Genomic DNA, 25676 nt, shown 5'->3' with positions numbered 1-25676 from the left:
AATATTAAACATCTAAAGTTCTAAAGTAAAAACTTCTAAGTAAACTTTTAAAGTTCATGTAGACGCATTCGGAGTTGTCATGGGTAAAATATGAAAAAAAAATTCAATTCGAGTTTTCAGAATTTTTAATATTTTTGAGAGTTTGTAGATAGCGATGGGCGAATTTGCGCTTCACAGAAAAATTCTTTCACGGGAAATTTGCAAAACGGTGAAAAATTTGCGCCGGTGTCTAGTTTTTGACAACATTGTTTTTTGATGCTGGCGAATCGTGCAAATTTGCCGCGAATCCGCTCCTGGTGAATAAAGTCGCCCATCACTATTTGTAGACCCATTAAAAAGTAGAATACAAAATTGATGCATTCAAGTTTTTACACAGTTTCATTCAATCAAGTTTTTTTAAATTTTATTTATTTTTTCGTAAAAAAAGCAAACATTAAATTTTCATGTGATTTTGTGTTAATTTTAAATTTTAATTCAAAATTCACACATTTGGATTGTGGTAGAAATTGATGGTTTTAATAGAAACCATTGTGGCAGCTCAAATGTAGTGGAGATGGAAACACGAGCACCTAAACATGGAACCAGATATTTGGGGGTATGGTGATACTGGATTCATGAAGTACAGACTACCAGACAAAATCTGACTTTTATTCTCATGGAAAAATTTTACTTTTCTTAAATTTAATTGTATTTAGTGTATATTTATTAGTTAGTTAGTCTATTGTGGGTTAGTTGTTTTATTAGTACCTTCTCTCCTTCAGAAAAACCATCTGAAATAATAAAACCATTGGAAGATAAAACCGTTCCAGTGGGAGAAGACGTTATTTTGAAGTGTGAACTATCTAAAGAAGACGCAAATGTAAAATGGTGCAAAGATGGAAAAGTGCTGAAGAAAAGCCAAAAATATGAATTTTTCCAGGAAGGAACTGAAACCCGAATGACAATCCATGAAGTCACGTCAAAAGACTCTGGAGAGTATACTTGTGAAACCAGCATCTCCCAAACAAAAGCCAGCGTCCAAATAAAAGGTATAGCAAGAATAAAGTTACCTGTACAGAACTGTGAGAGATAATTAAGCTTGACATAAAATAAGTTATGTTTTACTCCCATATTTTAGTATTTATTTACTATTTAAAAAAAAAAAAAAAAAGATATTTGTTTATCTATAATGTTGATTTAAAATGTGGCAGGTAAAACCAGTTGAGCATCTATAGAAGTCAATGGGAGGTGCATTTTGAACACTCAATCAATTTTTTGAGATTTTTAAAACAATGTTAATGAAAGTGGATGGAATTAAGTGCTGTTTTTTTTTCTTCAACTTAACATGATTAAGCTTATCCAATTAAGTTTTTTCATAAGTAGTGATCCAGGAAAAAATTGTCCTGTAAAAAAAAAGTTGATACAGTTTAATCGTGAATTTTTTCCCCATGATGACATTTCCAAACTCAAAAACTGATAAATCAGCCTCTTCATTTTCTGTACAATTTTTATGCTATGCTGGTAATGGTTCAGAACAGATCTGGGATTTAATTATCAACTAGCAATGGCTAATACGGCTCAGAGCATGTATTCTTCATTTTTATTAACCTGTAGTTTTTACCGTCTTGATTTTTGTTTGTTTTGATAGAAAAACCCAACTGGTTCAAAAAGGAATTGTCAGATATTAATATTGAAGAAGGAGAGTCTGCAGTTTTTAACTGTGAGACAGAGAAGAAGGCATCCTCTGTAACCTGGAGAAAAGGGATAATGGAGATCAAATCAAGTGAAAAATATGAAATAAGTCAAAAAGGCAATGCCCTAAGCTTGCAGGTCAATGACTTGGAGAAGAGTGACAGTGACCTCTATGTATGTGATATTAAGGACGCACAGACGAAGGCCAACCTCACTGTCAAAGGTAAGAGTACTTGGCTTGAATTGGCTAAAATATTTTTTTGTACAAAATTCAGAGCAGCAGATAGCTGCAACACGTGATCTAATCGTTCTGGCAATAAAAGCTGAAACAGAAACCATCTTTTGATCTTCAAGGATCATCTAAAGGCATAGTCTATGTACTGAAGACCAACAGTTTTCTGCTTCATGTTCCTGAGCAACAGTTAATTAAAGCAAGAAATAGAACATTGTAGTTGCAAACCAACATGTAGTGGAAGCATGACATTTTGGCCAAAGGGTTTGATGACCATATTGACCTTCTCTAGAAAGAGAGTGGTCACTGCATGATGACAATGGAATATATTGGTCTCAGTTTTAATATATTGAACTGGAAGTGTAATCCTGTTTGATTGTCATTACTGATAAGAAGATGCAGAATGCCAACTGATCTTATTTTTTTGCCAAAGACATGAACTACCTGCTGCAGACACTTACATGCCATCACTCTGTTTGAATCTTCTAATCTTTTTTTTCTTTCTCCGTGCATGGTTCACTAAATAGCACTTTGGCCTAGTAAATATTCAATATTTCATTCTCGATTTTTTACAGTGGGATGTATTTAGCAAGGAATATTAATGATGAAAATGTTCTTTTCTAGAGATAAAGTTTGTAATTGGTGAAACCATTTCAGACCTTAAAATAACAACCATTAAGCAAGATTTATAGTATTTTGTCTGTCTGTGTGGATTTTGCATTTTGCCCATTCTACTAATCAGAAAGCTGCTTAAGGTACAGAACTCTTAGGGGGTTATTTATTAAAGTCTGAAATCTTGAAAATTTTTAGTTTTTTTTTTACTATAAAATCCAAATGTTTTGGTATTTATTAAAGCCCAATGCTGAAAAAAGTCAGCATCTGAAAATCCGGTATCTCAGATCTGCTGAGGTTGTCAATAGGGGGAGGTCCATATCCTATTTGGAAGTTTCTGTGGTCTGCATTGGAATTAACCCAAAAATCTGACTATTTCGGGCTTTTCAGGCAAAAATCCGAAAAATTTTGACTTTTCAGGAAAAGGCCAGAAAAATCGAGCAATTCAGGAAAAAAATCAGAAAAAAATCATACAATTTGGATTTTCACTCAATTTTATTGAGTTTTTCACTGATTAAATCATGTTTTTTTAATAATAAATAAGGTCAAATTGTGGATTCTAGTTTAGTATGACTATTTTAATACTCGGATTACTTTTTTAAAATTCAGATTTTGATAAATAAGGCCCCCCATCTTGACGATGCTCCAAGAGAGAGAGAGGTCAAAGGTGACCACAACGTCCCATGTGCCATTGTCCTGATAGTAGGTTATTTCAGTTTTGAAAATCTACGTGTTTACGTAATACTCATTTTGGGCTGAGACAAAAGTCCTTGGAATAAGGAAAGAACCCCCTATGTCGCAGTTAGTTATGGTCATTATTAAGCTGAATTCAGAATCAGACATTATCAGGAAACACATGTTCCTCTGTATTCTACATATTGTTCTGAAATTTATTGTCTAAACCAACACATTCCATTGCACACATACAAAGGGTAGTCAAGGTTCTGAGCTCTTATATCATGCATAGATGATACTAATGTATGCCACAATTCCCAATAATCTGTTGATGAAATTAGAAGCTATAGGAATTGATAATGATTACAAGTGCCTCTGAAATGTATCTGCATTAACCAATGAAACAAGCCATGTCTCCCAATGGCTCCCAACATCCAATGTCATCTGATCTTTCTTCCATTTAAGCCCCACAAGCCTATTTCAAACGGGAGCTACAGAGCACTGAAGCTGTGGAAGGGGAAACAGCCACCCTGTGGTGTGAACTGTCCAATCCTGACGCTGAGGTAGAATGGAGCAAAGATGGAAATGTGCTTAAAGCCAGCAAGAAGCATGAAATGCGAGTGAGAGACCACAGGGTGGAACTACTGATTCACCATTTAGTAGAGGAAGATGCTGGAACCTATAAATGTGGAACTGGGGAAAGGACCTCCTCAGCAACTCTAACTGTGAAAGGTAAAGACCCCACAATGCTAGCTTGTGGGTGCTAGTTAGGGTTGGGACCACCCTTCATAATTTCCCAACATAGCCCTATCGGATGTGTCTTTCCAGTGAGAGCCTAACCACTCAAGGTAAAAATAGTCAAGTGATCACCTGCTTAGAGGGGTCTTGTTGGTTAGCAAAGACACCAGGTTCACTGTGACTGGCTTTACTGCTATTGGCAAATAAGCATCTCCATTACATCTGACCATATAAGAAGCCTTTTAGTGAAAACTTTTAGTGATTTTCTGACTTGAAAAAATAGATCTGTGAAATAGAAACATATGCATCTCTTCCAGTTGAGCAAGTTTTGTTCAAACGAGGGCTCAGGAATGAGAAAGCCAAAGAGGGAGGCAGCGTGAAGTTGCACTGTGAACTGAGCAAGGCAAGTGCGTCTGTTCGTTGGATGAAGGGCAGCCAAGTCCTAGAGAATGGAGAGAAGTACAACATGAAGCTCGTCGGCACTGTGGCTGAGCTGTTTATTTTGAATGCAAAGACCGAAGATTCTGGAGACTATACTTGCGATATTGGAGACCAGAAGAGCACAGCCAATGTGACAGTGACTGGTAAGAACATCACATTATGTTTCTTTCTTACTTCCAGGTTGGCAGTACATTCAAAGTTTCATACTTCTGTACTCTTTATCCATTCCCTTAATAAATAAGAGGACATGTGAGCTATAAAAGTCCACTAAGCTCTTCAAAGAAAGGCACAACATTTTAAATACTGTCATGGGAAAACATGTGTTTTTCAAAATGCATCAGTTAATAGTACTGCTCCAGCAGACTTTTGCACTGAAATCCATTTTTCAAAAGAGATTTTGTGATATTTTATTTTGAAATTTGACATGGGGCTAGACATGTCCATTTCCCAGGTGCCCCCAATCATGTGACTTGTGCTCTGATAAACTTCAGTCACTCTTTACTGCAAGTTGGGGTGATATCACTTCCCCCCAGCAGCACATCAGCAGAACAATGGTAAGTAACCTATCTAAGAACAGCACTCAATAGTAAAATCCATGTCCTACTGAGACACCTTCAGTTACATTAAGTAGGAGAAACAACAGCCTGCCAGAAAGCAGTTCCATCCTAAAGTGCTGGCTCTTTCTGAAATCACATGACCAGGCAAAATGACCTGAGATGCACCTACACACCAGTATTACAAAAAAAAACACTTGTTGGGATAAGAATTAATTAAATTTTACATGGTAGAGTAAATTATTTGTAGTGTAAATTAAAAATCATGACTCCCTTATAATAATATATATATAATAATTACATGAAAAAGGATAAGAATTTGCTATGATTATGGGACATTTCTAATAGTGTTTGCCTTACTTGTGGTACCATAGCAATGCTCAGGGTTGGAACAAGACCATTCCATTGTTAACCCTGTTATAAACTGCAGGAACGAGTGAACTCTTAAAAACTGCTTCTTCTACATAAGATATGCACAACGAATAATGAAACATTTGTTTCACACTTTTCTATCTTTAGCCCTGCCCGTTCGCTTCAAACAAGACCTGAAAGATGCTGAGATTGAAGAAGGCTCCTCCGTGACGTTATCTTGTGAAGTCACTAAGCCTGACGCCCCAGTCACGTGGAAAAAGGGCATCACAACCCTTCAAGCCAATGAGAAATATGAATTTAGGCAAAAAGGATGCCTAGTAGATTTAATTATTCATAAGGCAGGACCAGAGGATTCTGGTACCTACACTTGTGATACTGGAAACCAACAGACTTCTGCACGTGTTAAAGTTAAGGGTGAGAAAACCAAAATGATAAAAGCACAGCTATTGAAGCAACAATGAATATTATCGGCAGTGAATGTTGTTTTAGCATAGTGCATATTATAATTCCACGATTCAATTTATGTGTTTTTCTTTGGTAGCAAGGGTTTCTAAACCCTTGTTACATTGAGTAAGGACATATTGAGTTTTTTATGTGACCTCTGCCTTTTGGCTAAGATAAAGTGTAGTATCTGTTCTTAGTTGAAAGGGATACTCTGTAGCTAAGGAGGGTATTTCGGGAGCCCCTTCCCTGGTGAAGCAGAGAAACACTTGATCGTTTGGCCAAGGGCCTGCTCAAGAAATGAAGCCCCATAAAGTGCCCCAGGCCTTGCAAACCTGGGGTGCCAGAAGAACACTGGTGGGTGGTCACCATGAAGCACTGGCACTTTAAATGCCCGGATCACTTTCTTTTGCACATGTCCTAACCCCAGAGTTTTTGCATGGCAATATGATACATTTTTATAATTCCGGCCATTCATCTGGGGCATTTTTTTAAATTATATTTATTTATTCTTTTTTTAGCACTTTTTGCACTTTAAGGATTCCAGTGCAAGACTTTCGGGTCAAGTGCTGATCCAGGGGGCAATGTGTGGCCATTAGGCTCCTTTCTCTTCTGAACTCTGGCCCCGCAATGCACGCACATCACCTCCGCGGAGTTTAATACAGGCAGATATAACTCCTCAGTCCATTGGTTACCCTGCCCCCTTGCACCTTGTGTTTTTAATATTGTACTTAAAAAAACATTCTGCTAGGAGCACTAATGTGGAATGGGTACTCTACAGTACATGCCTGCTAGAAAGTGCCCCTAAGACAACTTGAGGTAGACTTTGTAAGGACAAACTTACTATTGTAAGTTTTACCCCAGCCTTTGCACTTTTGCTTATTATATGATGCCATTGGTTCTTGCTCTCTGATTGCCCCTAATCAACCCATGATGTTCAAGTACTATCAATGGACACATTAGTCACCCAAACTACTATATTGTGCTTGCACCTTACCCATGACAGTGTAGGAGAACAAATAGTTATTCCTGACATACAGTAGCATAGTTTCTTTTTGATTATCAATAAAGTTTGTTGTTCCTATTTGTGCTTCTAGAACTGCCAGCCCTTTTCAAAGAAGAACTTAAACACCAGAAGGTCTCAGAAGGTGAATGTGCTTCCCTGCGCTGCGAGCTCACAAAAGCCAATGCCTCCGTTGAATGGAAGAAAGATCACAGAATGATAAAACAGAGCAAAAAGTATAAGATCCGTCAGGAAGGTGCAGTTTCCGAGCTAGAAATACGTGACCTGGTATTGGAGGATTCAGGAGATTATAGTTGTGTGTGCGGGGACCACAAGTCTACAGCAACAGTGACAGTAGCTGGTAATGCCTTTTTGTTTCTCCTTTACATTCATGGTATACTTTAGGTATATCTGCCTGTATTACACTGTACTAATGGTCTAATAGGTTTGAGGCTGAGACATTTCATGGCCTGTTCAGCTTCAACTGGTTTATTCTAGTAATAGCTAACTTGGATTCTGCCATTTGTTCTTGATCAACCTTTCCTAGCATGGCAATGTTGGGTGAAGGCTGTTGGACACTGAGGTGAGTTGGTACATCTCACAAACAACAATACTTTGTTATGAAGGGATGATTTATGTAAAACTGGAAATGTATATTTCTATTTGTGATGGCACATTTGTTTATTATGAAGATAGAAGAACACAGTGAGCATAATTTAATATAACTTAAGGTTACCAGATCATGGAAGTCTTTCATCAGCACGAATTGCAAGCCAATTGCAGTTAAAGGATAAGTAAGCCTTTAAAACAATCGCACTTTTGCAATCTACATTCATTGTTTGTTTCTCCTGACAACTTCTTCCTTGACTACTTGGTGGTCAGACTGGTGGGAAAATATCCAACAGGTGGCGCTGTTGTAACAAAATTCATTCCTATTAACAGTACATGTAAAGCCTATGACTAAGTGTTTGTAACACGAAACATGTAAGGGACATAATAAAATTTTCTACTTTGCTTCAACAACTTGGTTGAAGATTGCCTCCATTTGAGTGCCTGCTCCATAGTATTTTTTGCTTAGAAAAGCACCCTCATCAATTATTTTAAAGGTTTCCTTATCCTTTAAAAGAAATACAATCAATGCAGTCCTTTTGGCTGGATTGTCTAGATATGTCCCCATATCTGGGAACATTACTTTAATTGTTGCTTCAAGGACATAAGGATTCTGGTCTGTATAATTTGGCTTAGAATGGTTTTTATAACGGTCTATTCTAGAGGGTTGGTTTTGAAGTCAGTAGGATACAAAAGACAAGAGCCTGACCAATTGTCTGCACTGTTTCCATGAGTTAATGAACATCTTTCCAGTGTCTACGGTTTTTTAATCCATTGCCTTGACTATTGAGTGATACTAATGACATTCACTGAACCATACAGGGAGGTACAAGAGTACAATCCAGGGAAAAGATATAAGCTAAAATTACTTATAAATGAGGCTTTAAAGGAGAGCCCAACAAAACAACTAAAATGGCAGTACAATTCCTTGTGAGGGTCTCCTAGTGACACCTACATGAAGTCTTTCTTCTTCATTTTTGTTATGCCTAAGTTTTCCTAAGATTAATTTTGAAAGTAATGGGTTTTTAATATGTTGCTATGTGAGGCCTGGGTGAAAAAAACTTACTGAGTTGTGTTGACATAGTAAACAGTATGAACCCTATCATTGTCCAGCAAAACCCTTACCTACCTGAATATCATCATTTATATTTTAAGAAGAAATACAACAAAATATAAGCACCATAGTATTTCTAGTAATGGAAATAAACATCTCAAGGCTGAATGCCTATGTGACAGCAAAACACTTCTGATGCTCTGACAGTAAAATCCTTGAGGAACAAAGGACTTTACATTAGGGTTCTGCATCAGGACACCTACAGGCTAGAGGCACCTTCCTTATATGACATCTTCATTATAATCTAATTAAGTGTAGGGCACCCAGTATGTTGCTTCTTATAAGACATATTCATTATAATATAATGGGGAGGGTTATTTACTAAAATCCATATTATAAACTAGAATCCACGATTGGACCTTATTAATTATTAAAAAAGCTTGATTTAATTGGATCAGGGGGAAAACTCGATAAAATTGAGCAAAAACCTGAATCATATGATTTTTTTTAGTTTTTTCACGAATCGTATATTTTTTTCAGGTTTTTTCCTGTAAATCCCAGCTTTTTGGAATTTTTGCCTGAAAAGACAGAAATAGTTGGATTTTCGGGCTAATTCCAGAGCAGACCACAGAAACATCCAAATAGGATTGGGACCTCTCCCATTGTCTTATATACAACCTTTGGAGGTCTAAGATGGCAGATTTAGTGATTCTGACTTTTTGCCACATCAGACTTTCATAAATCCTCAAAAATTTGACTAAAAAAAACAAAAAATTTGCGTTTTGCAGCAAAAAGTTAATAAATAACCCCCTGAGTGTAGGACATCCAGTATGTTGGATAATATCCCAGCAATGGAATATATCTACATGTATATATTTAAATCCTGGGTTGTGATAATTCTGAATAGGCAATTGCATCATTTTCCACTGTGTAATTAGATATAACTGCTATTTGATGGTTGACGATCTTTGATGTTCTGATGTGACTTTTTATAATGAAAAACCAATAACTTGCTACAGGCTTTCCAATTCCCTGATCCAAAACAGAATGAAATGTTTCTCAATTAATCCCCCCCCCCCCGAAAAAAAACATTATTTGGTGATTTAGTATCTTTTAGATGTTCAATTTATTCTTTAGCTTCCCCACCGCGTTTCAGTGAGGAACTAAGAGATGAGAAGGCCACGGAAGGCCAACAGGCCACTCTTCATTGTGAGTTAACTAAACCCGGAGCTGTCTTGGAATGGACGAAAGGTCAATCTTTTCTTAAACCTGGTGGGAAATATTCAATGAGGCAAGAAGGTCTTTCTGCTGAGCTTTTAATCAGCAATCTTGAAGAACGTGATTCGGGTGATTACACATGCGTGTGCGGGGATCAGCAGACGACAGCAACCCTAACAGTGAATGGTAAAATATACTCAACGGCTGTTCCATTTGTTGCAATTTACAGTAAATGGTTTCCTATTTTCCATCATCTTTCTGTCTTATTATATACAGTGATAGACATAGGATGTCTTTTCCAGGTATAAAGAAGTAAGATATTATTTTCTTTAAAACGTTGTGGGTTAAAAAAAAAATGCATTGGTTCATCTCTTAAAAAATATATACTAATATCTTATTATACTATTTCATGTTGAAATTTGAAATCATAATCGTGATAGTTGATAGTTGTGGTTTAATTTTGCGGATTAGCTCTTCCGGTATTCTTTAAAAAGAACCTGAGGGATACAGTAGCTACAGAAGAAGAAATGGTCACTCTTCACTGCGAACTCTCCAAACCAGCCACAAAGGTGGAATGGAAGAAAGGTCACCGGCTGCTGAAGGGAAGTGACAAGTATACAATGAAACTTGAAGGCTTGGCTGCTGAGCTGAGTATCAGTGACCTAAACGTGAAAGACAGCGGCGAATACACATGCGTTTGTGGAGACCAGGAGACCACAGCAAACCTAACAGTTAATGGTAAAAAATTGTCGGCATTTAATTCATCTTTTAGATTTAGATTCAATTTACAAAGTCACAAGAATTTGATATCGCAAAATAATGATTGAACTCCATCAAAGACATGGAAGTTATCCCTTACTGTAAAGGAGAAATTCAATGTAGCCCTACAACATGGATCTCTGTAATAACTTTGACATTGTTTAACGATTCCTCTTTATGTTTTCTTCTTGTTTTGGACCAGTAGGACTGTTTGTTACCTTTTAGCTTCTTTGTCATCTTGAATCCATCAATGACCATTCCATATCTCTTCTGCAATCTTCAGCTCTGCCTATCCTTTTCAAAGAAGAACTGAGCAATAAAGAAAGCCCAGAAGGAGAAAAAGTTGCTCTATGCTGTGTCTTGACAAAAGCTCCTGGCCATGTTGAGTGGAGACAGGGTCACAAAGCTCTGAAATCAAGTCCCAAATATGAAATGAGAGTGGATGGGGCTTCTGCAGAACTAATAATCCATAATTTGGAACTGAAAGACATGGGAGAATATACATGTGTGTGTGGTGAACAACAGACTACAGCTGTCTTAATAGTGAATGGTAAAAATTACCTCTAGATTTTCTGAATATAAGAAAACATAATAGTGCCATTGTACTATATAGTAGCCTATAGCTGAAAAAGGGTGAGCAAATACACACATACATGTTATTTACTCTTACTTCTACAGGACGAATTCTATGTTAAATTTTGTAACTTTTAAACATTACTTGTTTATGGAAATCGTACTTAGGGTTTTATAACTTACAGGGGAATCATTATGTTGACTTATTTGTATTACATATCTCTCTCTACCATCTTTTATCTATGCGTGATGGTGTACAGACCATTAACTGAGTGCTCAGCTGATTCTCCTCTAGTTTGACCATTCATTGTGCCCTCTGCATTTCTCAGCCTTGCCTACTCACTTCAAACATGGACTAAAGGATGAGAACATAAAAGAGGGCGACCGAGCTATCCTGCACTGCGAGCTTAGCAAACCCGATGTGACTGTGCAATGGAGAAAGAATAGTGAGGACTTGGTGACATCTGAAAAGCACATATTGCGCCAGGATGGTTCTATTGCAGAATTGGTGATTCCTCATCTAGAAGAAGAGGATTCTGGGGTTTACACCTGTATTTGTGGAGATGTGAAGACCACGTCAACCTTAAGCGTTATAGGTAATATGAATAACAAATTCAAAAAAAGAAAATCTTTTGATTCCCACTGCTAAAGAAGACATATATTTTTGATGGAGAAAGATGGTTCAGGCTAAATGCATCAAACTCTAAGAAACATAGAAGATTATTTTAGTCTTTAATTGTATCTATATTTTTTTTTATTTCAAATTCTGCCAGCTTTACCCCCACGTTTTAAAGAGGACCTTAAAAATAAAGAAGCAGTTGAAGGAGACTCCGTCACACTGCGCTGTGAGCTGACCAAGTCTAATGCTTCTGTCGGGTGGAGGAGAGGACAGGAAGCCCTCAGACCCAATGACAAATATAAGATGAGGCAGGAAGGCCTTGTGGCTGAGATACTTATAAGTCAGTTAGATCTGCAGGATTCTGGGAAATACACTTGTTTTTGTGGAGATCACGAAACAACAGCCATGCTGACTGTGAATGGTAAATCATTGTTGAATCGGTTGCACTTCATTCATAGTTAACAGTTTTCCATAATAACTTCTCATAATCACAGCTTTACCCACATTATTTTGATCATGCATATTCATGATAACCCTTTTTTTTTTTGCTTTCATCACACTGACACCCCAAAGTAAATCAAAGATCAGCCTTAAAAATATTTAATTTGCACATGATTATCTGCTTTTAATTCCATATTAGCTGTGCCACCACAATTTAAAGAGGAACTCAGGAGCAAGGAAGCTGTTGAAGAGAGCTCAGTTGTGTTGACTTGCAAACTGACGAAGCCTAATGCACTACTAGAGTGGAGGAGAGGACACAAGACTCTGAAGACATGCGATAAGTACAAAATGATACAGGAAGGTCTTGAGGCAGAGTTGGTCATTAATAATTTGGACCTGAAAGATGCCGGCGAGTATACTTGTGTATGTGGAGTTCACCAGACCACAGCTTCACTCACTGTGAATGGTAATTCGTTTCCCCCTTGATGTCTTTTCACAAGTCTCCATCCACTCTCAACTGCTTGCCCTTACCCGTCATCATCACCGTCATTAACACTGCCGCCACCTCATTTGCGTCATTGCTACTTGCGACCGTCAGTTCTTTCACCGCTTATATTTCTTGATATTCATTTTGATGTGTTTATGTTCGTTGCTGATTCATTTATATCTACACCAAGTCCATGTCTTTGTTAAAAAATGTTATTCATTGTTTGTTCACCGGTTACACCTCATATTTAATTCATTACATCAATTCATTTTACTTCTTAATTCATTCTTTAACTTTTTGCTGCTGCCACCAATTTTGCATCCATCTAATTTTGCATCCATCTAATTTTGCCTCCTTAAGCTAAATCTCGATGTTTACGCGTTAGAATTTCCAATTGTTTTATCGTCTCTATAAAACAGATATATTTTTAAAAATTTTTAGAAATAGTTCATTTTTAGTACATTTACAATGTACAAAGTAGATTTTTAAATTCCATTTTTAAAAGTTTGCAATTTATTTAATTTTTTTTTATTTCAATTTAACAATAACAATTGCAAGACCAGAGAGAATGGTAAAAAAAACAAACACAAAGTAAATAATTTACTTCCTTTAGAAATTAAATTGAATATAAAAAAATTAAAACAAATAAATTATCATGTTTGTCCTTAAAATAAACAGTTACATTGATTTGTAATCAGTCAAACTGCACAGAAATTCTATCTGTCCAGATCAATGATTGATTTGATCACCCCTAAAATAAGTAGGGTACAAGAAATGGAAATCAAAATCCAAATTTATCTCATTATTTTCTGAAAAATACTCTGAATCTGCAAGCGTTATTTCCCCTTATTTATCAATACATTTTCCCAAAAACTCCAGTGCGGGAAAAAACTCAAAAAATCGTGAAAATCTTACGAAAATTCAAATCATATGAATTTTTCAGGATTTTTGCTGAAAACCACAAAATCTTTGAATGTTTGCATGAAACCCTGCGCAGATCAGGATATCTTCGGGACCTCTCCCATTGACTTATATACAACCTCGGCAGGTCTGAGATGCTGGATTTTCAGATTCAGACTTTTTCCATCCTCGGGGTATAATAAATCACGAAAAATGTGAGTTTTTTTTCACTTAAACATTTGGATTTTATTGTCAAAAAGACTCAAATTTTTTGAGTTTTTGGCATTTGGACTTTAATAAATAACCGCCTAATAGTTACTTTTAATATTAAATTGACATAAATAAAAATATAATAGTATATACTGCAACTTGGGCATCCATGGCTATTAATTAGATTAATTAGAAAATCTTTCGTGATTCATGTTGTCCAAAATATTTTCTTGGTTTTGCCTAATTGCCAATTTTTCAACTTTTTTTATGTCTGTTTATTGACAGGCTCTTTTTTAAGTAAATCTTAAGCAAACAACCAGCTTTTCCTTAGAAGTAAAAATAAAATTAGTTGTTTTGAGTAATTCTTAGAAACACTGGAATATTCGGATCACCAATTTACTTCAGCAAAGGGAATGGATCAGAGAACCAACTATTAGTACAGGTATAGGATCCCTTATCCAGAAAGTTCTGAATTACGGAATAGCTGTCTCCCATAGACTCCATTTTATCCAAATAATCCAAATTTTTAAAAATGATTTCCTTTTTCTCTGTAATAATAGCTTGTACTTGATCCCAACTAAGATATAATTAATACTTATTGGAAGCAAAACCAACCTATTGGGTTTATTTAATGTTTAAATTAATTTCTAGTTAACTTAAGGCATGAAGACCCAAATTACAGAAAGATCCATTATCCGGAAAAGCCCAGGTCCCGAGCATTCTGGATAACAGGTCCCATACCTGTATTAGCAAACTCTAGATGCTTACACTCAAACCAAAAGCTTTTGAAGCCAACGTACAACGCCCCACAATTATCAATTTTTATGTAATTATTTTTTTTACTTATTGTTACTTATTCTGAACCATATATGATTTTTTATGATTTTTAACGAGTAACCATGCGGTCTTGTTTCTCGCTTACCAAGTGATTTCATATTCATTGGTCATGTTTAAACCACAATGGGACTGGACTATTTATCTCCTACATTTTTGTCATCTCCCATTAGAATTACCAGCCCTCTTTAAAGAAGAAATCAAACATGCAGAAGAAAGAGAAGGACAGAAGGCTGTCTTCCATTGTAAGCTGACTAAGCCTAATGCAAGAGTAGAGTGGAAGAAAGGTCATGAAACTCTTCAACCTAGTGATAAGCATCAACTGATGCAGGATGGTGTCATAGCGGAACTAACCATCAGCAAACTGGAGTTAAAGGATTCTGGGAATTATACATGTGTGTGTGGAGAGGAGGCCACTACTGCTTCTTTAACAGTTACTGGTAAATGTGTAAAAATAAAAAATGGTCATTGTATAGTATAAGAATCTTCTAACCAAGGTCTTCTACCGCCTATGAAATGCCAAAATCTGCTGTAAAGTGCAACATCAACACTCATCATGAATGTCCACATTCCACTCTCTAGAGCTGCCTGCAGTCTTCAATGCTGATCTGAAAAATGTTGAGGTCACTGAAGGGGTAACAGCCACGTTGCATTGCGGGGTGACAAAGGCTTCTGCATCAGTACAATGGATGAAAGGAAATCAAGCTTTAAGATCCAATGATAAGTATCACATGAAGCAAGAAGGTTGTGAGATTGAGTTGCTAATATGTGATACGGATCTGGATGATGCTGACCAGTACACCTGCATCTGTGGAGACCAGAAGACCTCTGCTATTTTAACTGTGAATGGTAATTCTTAGCTCTTTCCTTGACTAGTAATATATTTTTGCTGGTAGCCTCTTCTGCCAGGTCATCTTGAAGGAAACAGCTATTACTTGTAGCATTTAAGAAGCTGCCTCTTTGCAAATCATTGAAAATATAAGCATTTAACATATGCAACATTGTACTGCCAACATAAAATACATGTTTAAAGAGATGTAGAATTAAAGAATAATTAGGGTTTATTATTTTAGGTGTATAAGCATAGAAAATGTGGGACTAACAATAGAACGTTTTTTGTTTCTTCAATGTTGACACCCAATACTACTAATTTAATATTTATCAAATTGATATTTTTTAACAAATTTTCAATTTATTAAATATACACATCCAACTCATTTTCCCCTGCAACAAACATCTCTTCTTCTATCAGCTCTGCCTGTTGTTTTTAAAGAAGAGCTGAAGAACACAGAGGTCACAGAAAGTGATACAGCGACTCTCCACTGTGCCCTCAGCAAACCCAATGTTTTTGTTGAGTGGAAGAAAGGAACCCAAGTGCTGAGTCAGAGTCAGAAATATTCCTTCAGACAAGAAGGCTCAAGTGCTGATCTTGTAATCAACAACATAGATCCAAAAGATGCGGGAGAATACACGTGTACGTGTGGCGATAAGAAGACTTCGGCTGTGGTGACGGTCAACGGTAAACATAAGCAAATCTCTTGTTTTTCTAATTTCCTAATTCATCCACCTTCATCCATTAACCACTGACCAGTACATGTGTTTTATTAAATGTTCTTTTTTCTGGTCATTTCTTACACATCCCTTCATGCCATTATAACATTTTGGGGCACATTTGTTAAAATTCAATACTTAAAAACACCAGGATAAAGATTCATATGTTCTTCTAGTTTCACAAAACCTTTTGTCCTAATATCCCGCCTCGTTGATTACTTTCAGCTTCTCTTCAACATTCCTAGACAACCTCTCGGCCAGATATCGATCGGGGTAGCCCGATGGATGGCCCCACACATGGGCCAATGAGGTTCCGACTTGGTCTGGTGGCAGCTTTTATTGGGCTATGTATGGGGGCCTTTAGTTGCAACTTTCCCCTGGGCCGAAATGCGTACCTGTCCTGTCGTTTTGTGGCATAATCAGGGCCAGAGGGGGGCAAGAGATGCATGTCTGGGTTGGAGGGGCCCATGAAGGCCAGGGTCCATCGGGCTTTTATGGTAAACATGAGTAAATCTCTTTCTAATTTCCTAATTCATTCATCTTTATCTATTAACCATTAACCAGTAGCAGTGTTTTATTAAAAAAAAAAATTTCTGGTAATTTTCTTACACATCCCTGTATGCCATTATAACATTTTGGGGCACATTTGTTAAAATTCAAGATTGTGATTTTTCTGTGATCCTATAAAAAGTTATCTAAATTTTGTTTTTGATTCAAATTCAAACTTTTTTGAGATCTATTTTTTCTATTGAAAAAAATCTAAAAAATGAGAATGACAAAACACTGCCAATTAACACCTGCAGGGGTATTTTACATTTTTAACCTTTTTTTAAGTTTTTGAGCTTTTTTTAAACTTTCAGATTTTAAAAAAAATGAATGGAGCAAGAGATTTTATGCTGTGTTCAAGTTTTCACTGGAGCAAGTTTAACCACATTTTATTTTTATGATCTCATTTTAAAAAGATAATCAGAAAAAAAAAGTCCAAAGATCTTGTTGTCTTTGATGCATTTGAGAGAAAATTATTTTTCTCTCTTGCCTTTTAGTCCTTCCAGTAATTTTTAAAGAAGAACTGAAGTGTATTCAATCGACTGAGGGAGAAAAGACAAGTTTGGTTTGCGAGCTCAGCAAACCAGATGTGCCAGTTGAATGGCTGAAAGGATCTCAGGTCCTCAAATCTGGCAGCAAATACCAAATGCAACAAAGTGGAGGAAAAGTTGAGCTGCTCATCAGCAAACTTGATTTAGGAGATGCTGGGGGTTACAGTTGCATTTGCGGTATAGAGAAAACAACCTGTGATCTAAAAGTGAAAGGTAAATATAAATATGACATCGTTTCAATACGTGTTGTAAAGAACAACACCTAAGAAAGGATATTCAAGGAGAGCAATTTTGGAATCCCTGAAGCTTTTGCTGAATTTCTATGAAAACAATTCATCATCTATGAATACATAGTTGAGCAATCAATACAATTGCTTAGTATTTACCCTAATTAAATCATACCTGAGAAGCTAATATCATATACATAATCAAACAATTGTACATTTAGAATTTTAGCAATTGTGATATAACAGAAAACGATATACTGGCTCTCGCTATTCTTGGACAAATTTCCAGGACAAAGGTGGATATGGTGTTTCAGTCTCACAAAGCCTTTTGTCCTAATATCTGGCCTCTCCAACATTCCTAGAAAGCCTCTAGGCCCCCACGCATACCTGTCCTATAGTTGCCGATCGATAAGGGCTGGAGGGGGCAAGATTAGGGGGCAGAGGGGATGCAGGTCTGGGTCAAAGTGGGCAATGAGGGCAGGTCACATGGGGTTTTTACTCAATGCCCCACAAGCCAAGTCCGACCCTGTTCCTAGATAAAGAGGGCGAATCAGCTCACTTTTTCTATTCAACAGTTTGCTCACCTGCTCCAGCTGGAGCTGTTGGACTAGGTTAGCTCCTCAGCTTCTTATATCATCATCATTCTCCATTGAACAGGAACTTCAACATGTTCAAAAATGCCATTAGAGCTTTTTCACTTTTTGGTAAATAATAGAACAGTAAAGTAGATATCACTATGGAAGGAATCATGCTATAAATACATCATTGGGTTGCCATGGGTTGAGCTTGTGTATCTCAATACATTTTCACTCAACAAATTCATCATGAATAAACACTTATTGGTGGAGACCCATTTCTTAATATTTCAGACAAAACATCCAGAAAGCGTAATCGACTCCTGATGAAATTGAGGCTAGTGTGTTGTGTGAATGTGGTTTGAACCTTAGATTGTAAGCTCCACTGGGGCAGGGACTGTTCTGAATGATGAACAATATTTTTTAAATGTTATGTAAACCTGTCAGTGCTTTAAACACTAAAAAACATATATATCTTCTTATTGTTCTATGATGATCCTTTTTGCAATCACCATTTTTTATTGTATTTTATGAAACTTATTTGCTTTGTGTGGCACTTTGGATTCTGTGTTTTACATGTGTTTTTTTGGTTGTTTTTGGGGTTTTTTCAAAAGAAAACAAATAAGGAAGCCATATCAGATATTTATAGTTTGTTTTATAAGATTTACAAAAAAATGTGTTTCATGATATGTGTAAACTTACACGGTAATGTTCCCAGAAAATAATTTTCTGAATTTTTCTAATTAGTCGTTGGAATGCTCGGATGTTGAAACCTATTTACATGCAGATGTCCCTGGCTTATAGTAGGACTGAAAACATCAGATACCTATCAGATACTTAAAGGGATACTGTCACAGGAAAAAATGTTTGTTTTTTTTCAAAATGTGTCAATTAATAGTGCTGTTCCAGCAGAATTCTCCACTGAACTCCAATTTTTAAAAGAGCAAACATATTTTTTAATATTTAATTTTGAAATCTGACATAGGGCTAGACATATTGTCAGCTTCCCAGGTGCCCCCAGTCATGTGAATTGTGCTCTGATAAACTTCAGTCACTCTTTACTGCTGTACTGCAAGTTGGATTCATATCACCCCCTCCCAGCCACCCATCAGAAGGACAATGGGAAAGTAACCAGATAACAGCTCCTTGGTAGATATAAGAACATCCCTCAATAGTAAAAATCCAGGTCCCACTGTGACACCTTCAGTTATATTGAGTAGGAGAAACAACAGCCTGTCAGAAAGCAGTACCATCCTAAAGTGCTGGCTCTTTCTGAAAGCACATGACCAGGCAAAATGACCTGAGATGCACCTACACACCAATATTACAACTAAAAAATACACTTGTTGGGTTAGGAATGACATTTTACATTGTAGACGGAATTATTTGCAGTGTAAACAGTATAATTAAGATATAAAAACTACACAATAAAAATCATGACAGAATCCCTTTAAGTATTTTGTTTTTCTTCAGAGGTTCTTATTGGTTTCCAGTACAGTATGTGCTGATACTTTGTAGTTTTTCCCACTTAGATATTTTGTACTTGTTTTTCTTCAGCCCTGCCATGTGTATTCACAAAGCCTCTGCAGAACACTGAGGCTGAGGAGGGTGACACATTGACGTTGCGATGTGAAGTGTCTAAGCCTAATGTCTCAGTCGAATGGAGAAAAGGAAGCCTAGGCCTTCAGCAGGGCAGCAAGTATGAGATCAGGCAGAAGGACTGTGTTGCAGAACTGATAATACACAACCTCAGGTTGGAAGACACAGGAGAGTACAGCTGTGATACTGGGGACCAGGAAACAAGGGCCTATCTAACAGTAAAAGGTAACATACTTAATAACAGAGACACCAGGGGATATGGCTTCATTCATTAAACAAAATACTAGAAATTATGCAGAAACATTTTATTAATTTGTAAAGTAAAGTAGATTGGCACCTTTGATAATCATAAAGTCGTATACACTTGGGCCTCTCATATTTAGGTTCATTAAAGGAACAGTTGCTCTGCACTGGTACAATTGGTGTGTTTGCTTCAAAAACACTACTTTAGTTTATATAAACAAACTGCTGTGTAGCCATGGGGGCAGCCATTCAAGCACAGGATACACAGTAGATAACAGATAAGTACTACTATAGTTTATATAAACAAACTGCTGTGTAGCCATGGGGGCAGCCATTCAAGCACAGGATACACAGTAGATAACAGATAAGTACTACTATAGTTTATATAAACAAGCTGTGTAGCCATGGGGGCAGCCATTCAAGCACAGGATACACAGTAGATAACAGATAAGCTCTGTAGTTTACAATGGGATTATACTGAGTTTATCCGTTATCTACTGTGTATCCTGTGCTTGAATGGCTGCCCCCATGGCTACACAGCAGCTTGTTTATATAAACTATAGTAGTACTTATCTGTTATCTACTGTGTATCCTGTACTTGACTGGCTGCCCCCATGGATACACAGCAGCTTGTTTATATAAACTATAGTAGTACTTATCTGTTATCTACTGTGTATCCTGTGCTTGAATGGCTGCCCCCATGGCTACACAGCAGCTTGTTTATATAAACTATAGTAGTACTTATCTGTTATCTACTGTGTATCCTGTGCTTGAATGGCTGTCCCCATGGCTACACAGCAGCTTGTTTATATAAACTATAGTATTACTTATCTGTTATCTACTGTGTATCCTGTGCTTGAATGGCTGCCCCCATGGCTACACAGCAGCTTGTTTATATAAACTATAGTAGTACTTATCTGTTATCTTCGGTGTATCCTGTGCTTGAATGGCTGCCCCCATGGCTACACAGCAGCTTGTTTATATAAACTATAGTAGTACTTATCTGTTATCTACTGTGTATCCTGTGCTTGAATGGCTGTCCCCATGGCTACACAGCAGCTTGTTTATATAAACTATAGTATTACTTATCTGTTATCTACTGTGTATCCTGTGCTTGAATGGCTGCCCCCATGGCTACACAGCAGTTTGTTTATATAAACTATAGTAGTATTTCTGAAGCAAACACACCATTGCAGAGCAACAATACATTTTATTTAAATGACTTAAAAACACTTTTATTTTTTTGGTGTTACCATTCCTTTAAAGATGGCAGAAGAGTCTATTAACTTTAATGGAATAATTCAGAATTGATAGATAAAACATTGGCACAGAATTTCATTCTTACCATCACAACACATTTGCTGTCATCTATACTTGAGGTTAATTTTGTGGATAAGGTGAAAAGCACAAGGCTAAATAATGGAGTCTTGTGTCCCTTATATTGTGCCTGGGAGCACAGACAGCACAGAAGCAAAAAGGTTATTCTGGTTGTTAGTAATAGTATTTCTGACTTGATTTTATATATAACACATATAACATATATAACATATATAACATAAAGGAGTGTAAGGAAAATTTGGGGGTCCTTGCAAAGCATTCTATGAATGAGCTGTGTATAGAAAAATATAGAATTGTGATAATATTGTGCACATGGAGTTGATACAATCTGTTGTGGAACCCAGGTCGTGTGGGCGTAAGTCAGTTTGGAGTCAACATCATTAACAGCTGTAGCATCTGAATTTTTATATGTCCTCTCAATATTTTTCTCTTTAGCTCTGCCAGTGCTCTTCAAGAAACCACTAAAAGACACAACAGTAGAGGAAGGTGTCAACGTGACTCTTCGCTGTGAAACCACAAAACCAAATGTCCCCATTGAATGGAGGAAGGGAACCATTGGGCTCTTCCCATGTGCTAAATATGAGATGAGACAAGAAGGGGTTGCGGCTGAACTTGTGGTCTATGACGTTGAAGCAGGAGATGGGGATGAATATACGTGTGATACAGGAGACCAGCAGACCACCGCTACCATCAAAGTCAGTGGTGAGTAGAATTTCAGTTACTGTATAACTAGAGCAATGTCTACCTAAAGTTGTCTATCTATGAATCTATCTATCTAGTTCTCTCTCTCTTATGCTATCTATCATCTATCTATCATCTATCTATCTATCTATCATCTATCTATTTATCTATCTATCTATCTATCTATCTATCTATCATCTATCATCTATCATCTATCCATCTATCTATCTATCTATCTATCTATCTATCTATCTATCTATCTATCTATCTATCTATCTATCTATCTATCTATCTATCTATCTATCCCTATATCTATCTATCTATCTATCTATCCCTATATCTATCTATCTATCTATCTATCTATCTATCATCTATCTATCTATCTATCTATCTATCTATCCCTATATCTATCTATCTATCTATCTATCTATCTATCTATATATCTATCATCTATCTATCTATCTATCTATCTATCTATCTATCTATCTATCTATCTATCCCTATATCTATCTATCTATCTATCTATCTATCATCTATCTATCTATCCCTCTATCTCTATATCTATCTATCTATCTATCTATCTATCTATCTATCTATCTATCTATCTATCTATCTATCTATCTATCTATCTATCTATCTGTCTATCCCTATATCTATCTATCTATCTATCTATCTATCTATCTATCTATCTGTCCATCTATCTATCCCTATATCTATCATCTATCTATCATCTATCTATCTATCTATCTATCTATCTATCTATCTATCTATCTATCTATCTATCTGTCCATCTATCTATCCCTATATCTATCTATCTACCATCTATCTATCTATCTATCTATCTATCTATCTATCTATCTATCTATCTGTCTATCCCTATATCTATCTATCTATCTATCTATCTATCTATCTATTATCTATCTATCTATCATCTATCTATCTATCTATCTATCTATCTATCTATTATCTATCTATCTATCATCTATCTATCTATCTATCCCTATATCTATCTATCTATCTTTCTATCTATTTCTCTTTCTCTCTTTCACTTTCTAATTATCCATCCATTTATCCATAGCAATAAAAATCTTTCATCTAAATAACAGGGCCTTGATTGGTTCTCTTGTTGCTTGCTATCTGTTACTGCCATTTAGCTAAATTCCTCAGTCTCGATTAAAAAAAAAACCTGCTATTTTTAAATACAGGGGACATCAGAAAAAATCAAACATTATGTTACATGAGAAATATTGATATGGGTCAGTTTGGTGTGAAAGAGAACTCCCTGTAAAACACTGAGAAGTATAATGATGAACATCAACTCTACTGTTCCTTTGTAGTGCTGCAATTCTTGCAGAACTTGCAGAACATGGAAGCTCAGGAAGGTGGGAAAGCTCGATTCCGCTGTGAGGTATCTTCAAAGAAGAATTTAGTGGAATGGAGAAAAGGAGCTCAGACACTTCAGGCGAGTTCCAAGTATGAAATGAAAGAACAAGATGGAGTCAGAGAACTTATAATCCACAATCTTGAGCTGGAAGATGCTGGAGAGTACACCTGTCTGTCCCGGAGCAAGAAATCTTCAGCAACTCTTAAAGTTAATGGTAAGGCTGCAGTACCTGGGACTTGAGAAGCTTGGGTAATGATGACCATGGAGGGGGCATAGTAGAAGCGGGGTCGTCCATCATCCCACTTATAAGTGAGCCCCCATGCCGTACATTTTATTGAACAGTTGTTTAAAAATGAACAGTTGCACTAAATCATTTGCAATTTTCTTTTAACCAAATTCTTAGCAACATTAAACACGAATGACCACATTGGCATCTCCTAATATAAAAAGACCTTACTTCAGCATTACAGTTCTGAGCCAGATCTGGTAGTTACCACTGTTCTATATCTCTGACAGATGTTTCCAGAAAATCCTGTCTATTGTGTTTTTATGTAACATCAAAAATAATAACATTCCTGTTTTATTTCTCCAACATTGGGCCAGAAAAAATGTAATGAAATAAATATATCTCCCAGTTTGGTTCCAGAATGTCCCATAGACTTCTATTGATTATGCCATTTAATGTGAAATACTTCATCTCATGGTTGAAAGTATCTCAAGAAAGCTGAATATTACTCTTTGGAAAAATTTGGAATATAATTAGATGATGCGTTTTCTCATCTAATGAAACTGGCCCATTATTTTTTATTTTGACATTTTGACAAGTCATTAAGGGGCCTATTCATAATACATAAAAGAGTGGTTCTGTGTTTTATTTATTGGCAGTTTTCTATTTCTTCAAACTTTGGTGATTATTTATGTGTATTGTAAAAAAAATGGTGTATGAAGACACCACCCCTGGCCCTTTGAATTGGGAAGCACAGACCATAAGAATGGAATGGGATACATAGTTACATAGTTATATAGTTACATAGTTAAAGTGGGTTGAAAAAAGACAAAGTCCATCAAGTTCAACCCCTCCAAATGAAAACCCAGCCCCATACACACACCCCTCCCTACTTTTAATTAAATTCTATATACCCATACCTATACTAACTATAGAGTTTAGTATCACAATAGCCTTTGTATTATGTCTGTCCAAGAAATCATCCAAGTCCCTCTTATAGTCATTAACTGAATCATCACCCGGCAGTGCATTCCCCAACCTCACTGTCCTGACTGTGAAGAACCCCCTAGGTTGCTTCAAATGAAAGTTCTTTTCCTCTAGTCTGAAGGGGAGGCCTCTGGTACTGTGATCCTCTTTATGGGTAAAAAGGTCCCCTGCCATTTGTCTATAATGTCCTCTAATGTACTTGTAAAGTCTAATCATGTCCCCTCACAAGCGCCTTTTTTCCAGAGAAAACAACCCCAACCTTGTCAGTCTCCCCTCATAATTTAACTCTTCCCTCCCTCTAACCCGTTTAGTTGCACTTAGTCTCTGCACTCTCTCCAGCTCATTTATATCCCTCTTAAGGACTGGAGTCCAAAACTGCCCCCATACTCCAGATGAGGCCTCACCAGGGACCTATAAAGAGACACAATTATGTTTTCATCCCTTGAGTTAATGCCTTTTTTATACAAGACAGAACTTTATTTGCTTTAGTAGCCACAGAATGACACTGCCCAGAATTAGACAACTTGTTATCTACAAAAAACCCCAAGAACCTTCTCATTTAAGGAAACTCCCAACACACTGCCATTTAGTGTATAACTTGCATTTATATTATTTTTGCCAAAGTGCATAACCTGCATTTATCAACATTGAACCTCATTTTCCAGTTTGCTGGGATACCACTATCCTATTACTACACTGACAGCAACTTTTGATATCCAACCGACTTTGAAGGAAAGTTGGTGGGATGTCAAAATGTGGGGTGTGAGAAGTGCTACATATTTTTATTTTGGCTTTTTTAGTAATGTCCACATGGTGCCCTGGAAAGTAATAATCACGTTCTTGGTTCTAGAACTGGATGTGACTATTGTGAAGGGCCTGAAAGACGTGTCAGTATTTGCAGCAGAAGATGCCGTGTTTACGTGTGAACTGTCCCACCCTGATGCCAAGGATGTAGAGTGGAAGCTGCAGGGGATCACTCTGGCGAACAACGAGATGAATGAAATTTCGGTGGAGAAGGGCAAGATCCACAGGCTGAAACTGAGCAGCGTGACACAGGAGGACACAGGCAGTATCACCTTCAGGGTTGGACCATACACATCAACAGCAGAACTTACCGTGAAAGGTATTGTGATTAGCATGGTCATTATGATAAGAATAGCAAAGCCAACATCCAGCTTCCCCAAGATCTTAATGGAAACATATTAGAACACATACAAACTAACACAATTATTTATAGGTCTACCTGACAATCCTCTTGTTGTATGCATGGTATGCTGATGCCAACTCCATCATTTGATTGTCATTGAGCTGCTTATGTTCCACAC

The 25676-nt window shown here is 36.7% G+C and overlaps 1 protein-coding gene across 6 annotated transcripts in view; it reads left to right on the top strand.

Annotated features, from left to right (window-relative positions):
• The window catches only part of LOC108719653 (obscurin), a 133989-nt gene that overhangs the window by 50562 nt on the left and 57751 nt on the right, over window positions 1–25676 (top strand). For 4 of the 6 annotated variants that reach the window (XM_041567332.1, XM_041567331.1, XM_041567329.1 and 1 more), the window contains exons 34-52: window positions 762–1028; window positions 1628–1894; window positions 3656–3922; window positions 4246–4512; window positions 5443–5709; window positions 6834–7100; window positions 9540–9806; window positions 10092–10358; window positions 10663–10929; window positions 11282–11548; window positions 11726–11992; window positions 12212–12478; window positions 14617–14883; window positions 15026–15292; window positions 15696–15962; window positions 19451–19717; window positions 21509–21775; window positions 23092–23352; window positions 25202–25474. In XM_041567332.1, coding sequence (XP_041423266.1) covers window positions 762–1028; window positions 1628–1894; window positions 3656–3922; window positions 4246–4512; window positions 5443–5709; window positions 6834–7100; window positions 9540–9806; window positions 10092–10358; window positions 10663–10929; window positions 11282–11548; window positions 11726–11992; window positions 12212–12478; window positions 14617–14883; window positions 15026–15292; window positions 15696–15962; window positions 19451–19717; window positions 21509–21775; window positions 23092–23352; window positions 25202–25474 — 5073 coding nt within the window. The remainder of the gene's footprint in view (window positions 1–761; window positions 1029–1627; window positions 1895–3655; window positions 3923–4245; window positions 4513–5442; window positions 5710–6833; window positions 7101–9539; window positions 9807–10091; window positions 10359–10662; window positions 10930–11281; window positions 11549–11725; window positions 11993–12211; window positions 12479–14616; window positions 14884–15025; window positions 15293–15695; window positions 15963–19450; window positions 19718–21508; window positions 21776–23091; window positions 23353–25201; window positions 25475–25676) is intronic. The other 2 variants (XM_041567330.1, XM_041567333.1) reach the window with 2 other exon arrangements.

The sequence above is a fragment of the Xenopus laevis genome, chromosome 6S, assembly GCF_017654675.1.
Source record: "Xenopus laevis strain J_2021 chromosome 6S, Xenopus_laevis_v10.1, whole genome shotgun sequence".
Classification (NCBI taxonomy): domain Eukaryota; kingdom Metazoa; phylum Chordata; class Amphibia; order Anura; family Pipidae; genus Xenopus; species Xenopus laevis.
Note: the sequence above shows the minus strand (reverse complement) of the source record. Positions and strands in the feature narration are given on the sequence as shown.